We start from the raw sequence: 8843 nt of genomic DNA, 5'->3' as shown, positions 1-8843 counted from the left end.
TATGTATTGGTAGTATTGTAAACCCTACTATATGCTTAATGGTATGTTGCATGAATATGATTATGTGATTGTGATAAAATAAGCATGATGAAAATATTGAATCCCAAATCTTGAAAAGAAACTTTAATATATATTATTAATGGTGATGCCTTGGTATAGAAGAAGGCTTGATGAATTAAAGTAATGGGATTGATGATGCCTTGGTATAGAAGAAGGCTTGATGAATTAAAGTAATGGGATTGATGATGCCTTGGTATAGAAAAGGCTTGATGGTTTACAGAATGATATTAGTGGATCGGGTGTCACGAACCGGCACGTAGAATTAAGGGATCGGGTGTCACGAACCAACACGTAGAATTAGGGGATCGGGTGTCACGAACCGACACGTAGAATTAGGGGATCGCGTGTCACGAACCGACACGTAGAATTAGGGGATCGGGTGTCACGAACCGACACATAGAATTAGGGGATCGGGTGTCACGAACTGACACGTAGAATTAGGGGATCGGGTGTCACGAACCAACACGTAGATATAGGGGATCGGAGTGTCACGTACCGACACAAGAGAAATAATGAATATGAGGGATCGGAGTGTCACGTACCGACACAAGAAAATTAAAGATAATGAATCTTGAAAGATGTTAATATACTCAATCTAACGAACATGATTCCCAAATGAGTATGGTATTGAGGCTTGAGTCCTCATGTGTGAACTTGACGGTAATTGTTAATGATATAGTATTTGTTGTTGCTACATGTTGAGTATCATAGTTGATTTTATGATATTACTCGGTATATATTGATTTCTATTTTGAGTTGGCCGATGATATCTACTCAGTACCCGTGTTTTGTACTGACCCCTACTTTTATGTTTTCTTCTTGTTTATTTGTGGAGTGCAGCAAACGTGCCATCGTCTTCAACTCAACAGTAATTCAAGCCAGTCTTACTACATCGGAAATTCAGGGTGAGCTAATGCTTCTAGCTTGGACTGGATCTTCTTCTTCAAGTCTTGATGCCTTGAACTTCCGGCATGGACTAGCTTCTTATGTATTTTTAGCTTCTTAGAAACTCTTAGAATTAGTAGTTTAAAGTAGATGTTCTTGTGATGATGACTTCCAGATTTTGGGGATGATAATAATAGTTTTGAATAGTTTTTATTAATGAGTTTAAGTCTTCAGCATTACTTTCTGTTGATATACGTTGAAATGTTAAGGGTTAGATTGGTTGGTTCGCTCATATAGGAGGGTAAGTGTGGGTGCCAGTCGCGGCTCGGATTTGGATCGTGACAAACTTGGTATCAGAGCATTAGGTCGTTGGTCTCATCACACAAGAACAGGTCTAGTAGAGTCTTAAGGAACGGTAGGGGGATGCCTTTACTTTTCCTTGAGAGGCTATAAGACTTTAGGAAAAATTTCACTCTTTCATTCTTTCTTTCGTGCTACTACTTGAGTCCAATTGGTATCTGGGCGATACGAATTGGTATCTGACCATCTTCACTCTCTTTCGCAGATGGTTAGAACTAGAGCAACGACTACGTCAACACCAACACCGGCCAGACAAGAAACAACGGAGCCAGCCACTGGGGCTGTGGCTCGAGGAAGAACAGCGGCGAGGGGCCGTGGTAGAGGTCGTGGGAGGACGTCCTCTAGAGGGAGAGGACGAACACCTAGCCCATCGGATACTAGGGCAGTGACTCCCGCAACGACTGAGGAAGTAATAAGAGAAGGGGAGGATGGGGAAACTGAACAAGTGCAAAATGAGGAAACGCCACCCCAACCTACCCCAGAGATGATCAATCAGGTTCTGGCTTATCTTAGCGGGTTATCTGATCAAGGTCAGGCACCTCCAGTGTTTTCTGCGCCAACACCTCTGGTTTCAGAAGTACAACATGCGACTACTATGGCTCCCCGCATGGATGTTCCATTGGAAATAGGCACGTTTTCACGTCTGACTACTGGGCCTATAATGACAAATGATCAGCATGAACTTTTCAGTAAGTTCTTGAAATTGAAACCTCAGGTCTTCAAGGGTGCTGAATCGGAGGATGTCTATGATTTTCTGGTTGACTGTCACGAGTTACTACACAAGATGGGTATAGTAGAACGGTTTGGTTTGGAGTTTGTGACTTATCAGTTTCAAGGGAACGCCAAAATGTGGTGGCGGTCACATGTCGAGTGTCAACCAATAGAGGCACCACCTATGACTTGGGCCTCATTCTCTAGTTTGTTTATGGAGAAGTATATCCCCCGGACTTTGAGGGATAGGAAAAGGAATGAGTTCTTGAGCCTAGAGCAAGGTAGGATGTCGGTTAATGCTTATGAGGCTAAGTTTCGTGCACTATCCAGATATGCCACTCAACTCTGTTTCAATCCTCAAGAGCGGATTCGCCGGTTTGTGAAGGGGTTGAGGTCAGAATTGCGGATTTCGGCCTTACAGATAGCGGCAACGGCAAAATCCTTCCAAGAGGTGGTAGACTTTGTGATAGAAGTGGAAGGAGTGAAGCCAAACGACTTCACCACAACATCGACATCAAAAAGGCTTCGAAAGGGAGGTGAGTTTAATGGTTCTTACACTAGAGGACAGGGTTCGGGAAGTTACTCAGTCCGACCAATTCAGTCTTCACTACAGACTGTAGTTGGGGGACCACCTCAGACCGGTCAACACTTCTCCGAGGGGCATATGATCGACTCCAAAGAATGTTATGGATGTGGGGAGATTGGACATATTAGGAGGAATTGTCCCAGACCAAGTTACAGACCCCCAAAAGCTAGAGGTAGAGGTGGTCATGGTAGAGGCCGTTTTTCTGGAGGGCGTGGTGGTCGAGGTAATAGTGGTCACCAAAACGGCAGAGGTAATGGGCAAACTGGGGCCACTACATCACAACATGGTAGGGGAAACGGACAGACGAGCGATAGGGCCCATTGTTACGCTTTCCCTGGGCGGTCAGAAGCGGAGGCATCTGATGCTGTCATCACAGGTAATCTTCTGGTTTGTGATTGCATGGCTTCTGCATTGTTTGATCCTGGATCCACGTTTTCTTATGTATCTTCCTCATTTGCTAATGGTCTAAATTTACATTGTGAATTACTTGATATGCCTATTCGTGTCTCTACTCCGGTGGGTGAGTCTGTGGTAGTTGAAAAGGTATATAGGTCTTGTTTGGTAAACTTTGTGGGGAGCAACACTTATGTAGATTTGGTTATCTTAGAAATGGATGATTTTGATGTGATTCTGGGCATGACTTTTCTTTCTCCGCAATTTGCAATCTTGGATTGTAATGCTAAAATGGTGACGTTAGCCAAGCCTGGGACAGACCCGTTAGTGTGGGAGGGTGACTACACTTCCAATCCGGTCCGCATCGTCTCCTTTCTTCGTGCTAGGAAAATGATTAGTAAAGGGTGTTTAGCTTTCTTGGCACATCTCAAGGATGACACTACCCAAGTACCTTCGATTGAGGCGGTTTCAGTAGTTCGTGAGTTTCTGGATGTGTTCCCTGCAGATCTTCCTGGTATGCCACCGGATAGGGATATTGACTTCTGTATTGATCTTGAACCCGGTACTCGCCCCATTCCTATACCCCCTTATAGAATGGCTCCCGCGGAGTTAAGAGAGTTAAAAGCACAACTTCAAGAGTTATTGAACAAAGGCTTCATTAGACCAAGTGCATCTCCTTGGGGTGCTCCGGTTTTTTTTGTAAAGAAGAAGGATGGGAGTTTTCGGATGTGCATAGACTACAGACAACTGAATAAAGTAACTATTAAGAACAAGTACCCTCTTCCCCGCATTGATGATTTGTTCGATCAGTTACAAGGTGCTTGTGTCTTCTCTAAGATTGACTTGAGATCCGGTTATCATCAATTGAAAATACGGGCAACGGATGTGCCAAAGACTGCTTTTCGAACGAGGTATGGGCATTACGAATTTGTAGTGATGTCCTTTGGTCTTACGAATGCCCCTGCTGCGTTCATGAGCTTGATGAACGGGATTTTTAAGCCATATTTGGACCTCTTCGTGATCGTATTTATTGATGATATATTGGTATACTCAAAGAGCAAGAAGGAACATGAAGAGCATTTGAGAATGGTATTGGAAATGTTGAGGGAGAAAAAGCTTTATGCCAAGTTCTCTAAGTGTGAGTTTTGGCTAGATGCGGTGTCCTTCTTAGTGCACGTGGTTTCTAAGGATGGAGTGATGGTGGATCCTTCTAAGATTGAGACAGTGAAGAATTGGGTAAGACCCACTAATGTGTCAGAAATAAGGAGCTTTGTTGGGTTAGCTAGCTACTACCGCCGATTTGTCAAGGGATTCTCTTCTATTGCTTCCCAATTGACGAACTTGACTAAGCAGAATGTCCCATTTGTATGGTCGGATGAATGTGAGGAAAGCTTTCAGAAGCTCAAGACTTTGTTGACTACCGCACCTATACTTACCTTGCCAGTAGAGGGTAAGAACTTCATTGTTTATTATGATGCATCCTATTCTGGTTTGGGTGCAGTACTAATGCAAGAGAAGAGTGTGATTGCTTATGCTTCAAGACAATTAAAAGTGCATGAACGTAACTATCCCACTCATGATTTGGAATTGGCTGCGGTAGTGTTTGCATTAAAGCAATGGAGACACTATTTATATGGGGTTAAGTGTGAGGTCTACACGGATCATCGTAGCCTTCAGTATGTCTTTACTTGGAAAGATTTGAACTTAAGACAGAGGAGATGGATGGAGTTACTAAAGGACTACGATATCACTATCTTGTATCATCCGGGGAAGGCGAATGTTGTAGCGGATGCTTTAAGTAGAAAGGCGGGAAGCATGGGAAGTCTAGCTCACTTGCAAGCTTCTAGACGCCCATTGGCTAGAGAGGTTCAAACTCTAGCTAATGACTTGATGAGATTAGAAGTAAATGAGAAGGGAGGATTGTTGGCTTCGGTGGAGGCAAGATCTTCCTTTCTTGACAAAATTAAGGGAAGACAGTTCGATGATGAGAAACTGCGCAGAATCCAAGATAAGGTATTGCGAGGAGAGGCTAAGGAAGCACAAATCGATGAGGAAGGTGTTTTGAGAATCAAGGGAAGAGTATGTGTACCCCGCGTCGATGGTTTGATCAACACTATTCTGACAGAGGCTCATAGTTCAAGGTATTCTATACATCCGGGCGCAACCAAGATGTATCGTGACCTAAAGCAACACTTTTGGTGGAGTAGAATGAAGCGTGACGTTGTGGATTTTATTGCCAAATGTCCAAACTGTCAACAAGTAAAGTATGAACACCAAAGGCCCGGAGGAACACTTCAGAGAATGCCCATTCCGGAATGGAAGTGGGAAAGAATTGCAATGGATTTTGTGGTTGGTCTTCCGAAGACAATGGGTAAGTATGACTCCATTTGGGTGATTGTTGATAGGTTAACTAAATCTGCTCATTTCTTTCCGGTCAAGGTGACTTACAATGTAGAAAAGTTAGCCAAACTTTACATCTCGGAAGTGGTGCGATTGCATGGGGTTCCACTATCCATCATATAAGACAGAGGTACGCAGTTTACTTCTAAGTTTTGGAAAACATTGCATGCAGAATTGGGTACTAGGTTGGACCTTAGTACTGCGTTCCATCCCCAGACCGATGATCAGTCTGAGCGAACGATTCAAGTGTTGGAGGATATGCTTCGTGCGTGTGTGATAGAGTTTTGTGGTCATTGGGATAGGTTCTTACCCTTAGCGGAGTTTTCATACAATAATAGCTATCACTCAAGCATTGATATGGCCCCATTTGAAGCATTGTATGGTAGGAGATGTAGGTCTCCCATTGGTTGGTTTGATGCGTTCGAGGTCAGACCTTGGGGTACTGATCTCTTGAGGGATTCGATGGAAAAAGTGAGGTCTATTCAAGAAAAGCTTCTAGCGGCGCAAAGTAGACAAAAAGAATATTCAGATCGAAAGGTTAGAGACTTAGAGTTCATGGAAGGTGAACAAGTCTTGTTGAAAGTTTCACCCATGAAAGGGGTGATGCGGTTTGGTAAAAGGGGTAAACTAAGTCCAAGGTACATTGGACCATTTGAAGTACTCAAGCGAGTAGGGGAAGTGGCTTATGAGTTAGCCTTGCCCCCAGGGCTGTCCGGAGTACATCCGGTATTCCATGTGTCGATGTTGAAAAGATACCATGGGGATAGAAACTACATCATCCGTTGGGATTCAGTTTTGCTTGATGAGAACTTGTCTTATGAGGAGGAGCCTGTTGCTATTTTAGATAGAGAAGTTCGCAAGTTGAGGTCAAGAGAGATTGCATCCATCAAGGTGCAATGGAAGAATCGACCGGTTGAAGAAGCCACTTGGGAGAAGGAGGCGGATATGCGAGAAAGATACCCACATCTGTTTAAAGATTCAGGTACTCCTTTTCGCCCTTGTTTTCCTTCTTTTGATCGTTCGGGGAGGAACGATGGGTAAATTGGTATCTAATGTAACGACCCGTTTAGTCGTTTTGAGCAACAGACTTCAATTCTGGAAAAACTAGCAGAAGCGACGGACCCCACGACGGAACGTCATGGGCACGACGGACCGTCGCAGGGTCTCATTTAAAAAAACTTAGAAAATCTGAAATTGGGTACCGAAAATCGACTCTCTGAACTTTGTGACGGAATGGCAAGACGGACCGTCACAGGTGTGACGGACCGTCACAGGTGTGATGGACCGTCACAGACCCTTGGTGGAAATATTGGGTCTCTGAACCTTGCGACGACCTGCAGGACGGACCGTCGCAGGCACGACGGCCCGTCACAGGTTACGCAAATCCCAGGCAGAATCGGATTTCCTTACACGTTTTAAGGGACGTTTTGGGACTATTCTTTCCTTAATTATAGATTTCGTGGGTTTATATTAATAACTCAAATTCTTGGGGGTTAAAAGAGGTAACCCTAAGTTAATTAGTGGGGTATTATTGCCATCTTTTATTCTTAATTATATACTAATTAGGGTAAAAGAAAGAGGGTTTGAATAAGAAAAATAGAAAGAACGAAGAGAGACAGAAAAAGAAAGAGAACGAGTAGAGAGAGAGAAACGAAGAGGATAGCAAGGATTTTGAGAAGATAGCTTGTTGATCGCAATTCTTCGGTGGAGGTAGGTTATGGTTGTTTCATGCTTTCATAAGTAAACTCTTAATAGTGATTGATATGTATTGGTAGTATTGTAAACCCTACTATATGCTTAATGGTATGTTGCATGAATATGATTATGTGATTGTGATAAAATAAGCATGATGAAAATATTGAATCCCAAATCTTGAAAAGCAACTTTAATATACATTATTAATGATGATGCCTTGGTATAGAAGAAGGCTTGATGAATTAAAGTAATGGGATTGATGATGCCTTGGTATAGAAGAAGGCTTGATGAATTAAAGTAATGGGATTGATGATGCCTTGGTATAGAAAAGGCTTGATGGTTTACAGAATGATATTAGTGGATCGGGTGTCACGAACCGGCACGTAGAATTAAGGGATCGGATGTCACGAACCGACACGTAGAATTAGGGGATCGGGTGTCACGAACCGACACGTAGAATTAGGGGATCGCGTGTCACGAACCGACACGTAGAATTAGGGGATCGGGTGTCACGAACCGACACATAGAATTAGGGGATCGGGTGTCACGAACCGACACGTAGAATTAGGGGATTGGGTGTCACGAACCGACACGTAGATATAGGAGATCGGAGTGTCACGTACCGACACAAGAGGAATAATGAATATGAGGGATCGGAGTGTCACGTACCGACACAAGAAAATTAAAGATAATGAATCTTGAAAGATGTTAATATACTCAATCTAACGAACATGATTCCCAAATGAGTATGGTATTGAGGCTTGAGTCCTCATGTGTGAAATTGACGGTAATTGTTAATGATATAATATTTGTTGTTGCTACATGTTGAGTATCATAGTTGATTTTATGATATTACTCGGTATATATTGATTTCTATTTTGAGTTGGCCGATGATATCTACACAGTACCCGTGTTTTGTACTGACCCCTACTTTTATGTTTTCTTCTTGTTTATTTGTGGAGTGCAGCAAACGTGCCATCGTCTTCAACTCAACAGTAATTCAAGCCAGTCTTACTACATCGGAAATTCAGGGTGAGCTAATGCTTCTAGCTTGGACTGGATCTTCTTCTTCAAGTCTTGATGCCTTGAACTTCCGGCATGGACTAGCTTCTTATGTATTTTTAGCTTCTTAGAAACTCTTAGAATTAGTAGTTTAAAGTAGATGTTCTTGTGATGATGACTTCCAGATTTTGGGGATGATAATAATAGTTTTGAATAGTTTTTATTAATGAGTTTAAGTCTTCCGCATTACTTTCTGTTGATATACGTTGAAATGTTAAGGGTTAGATTGGTTGGTTCGCTCACATAGGAGGGTAAGTGTGGGTGTGAGTCGCGGCTCGGATTTGGGTCGTGACACCCCTTTTTCGCGCAGCGGCGTAAGGGGTTTTCCAATTTAAGTGACGTTATTAATTAGGGGATTATTTTAATTTTTTCAGAGTCACCACTTGGAATTGAGTTACGTTGTTCCAAGTAACCTTTTTTGTTTAATCCCTATTCAAAAGGAAATGACTCTTTGTTTGGTCTGCGAACCAGAAATTCGGGTAAGGAATTCTGTTGACCGAAAGGAATATTAGGCACCCCTCAATCCCGTGGTTCTAGCACAGTCGCTTTATTGGCTTTTATATGACTTGAATTAATTTTGAATATATTATGTTTATTACCTAACAATTTACTTATGTCCCGCTTTCTTTGATTTATTTTAAATTACTTTGTGAAATTGTCATATTTTATTAGCATGTAGTTTATTGGTAGC

The 8843-nt window shown here is 42.5% G+C and overlaps 1 protein-coding gene across 1 annotated transcript; it reads left to right on the top strand.

The window, feature by feature from the left end:
* Positions 1–1279: 1279 nt before the first annotated feature.
* On the top strand, positions 1280–4141 carry LOC138347754 (uncharacterized; the record flags this gene model as incomplete). Its single annotated transcript, XM_069296064.1, has 1 exon — positions 1280–4141. A coding segment is annotated over exon 1 (2631 nt), but the record flags the coding sequence as incomplete, so codon positions are not given.
* Between the last annotated feature and the right edge of the window lie 4702 nt (positions 4142–8843).

Source organism: Solanum lycopersicum, chromosome 3 (assembly GCF_036512215.1).
Source record: "Solanum lycopersicum chromosome 3, SLM_r2.1".
Classification (NCBI taxonomy): domain Eukaryota; kingdom Viridiplantae; phylum Streptophyta; class Magnoliopsida; order Solanales; family Solanaceae; genus Solanum; species Solanum lycopersicum.
Note: the sequence above shows the minus strand (reverse complement) of the source record. Positions and strands in the feature narration are given on the sequence as shown.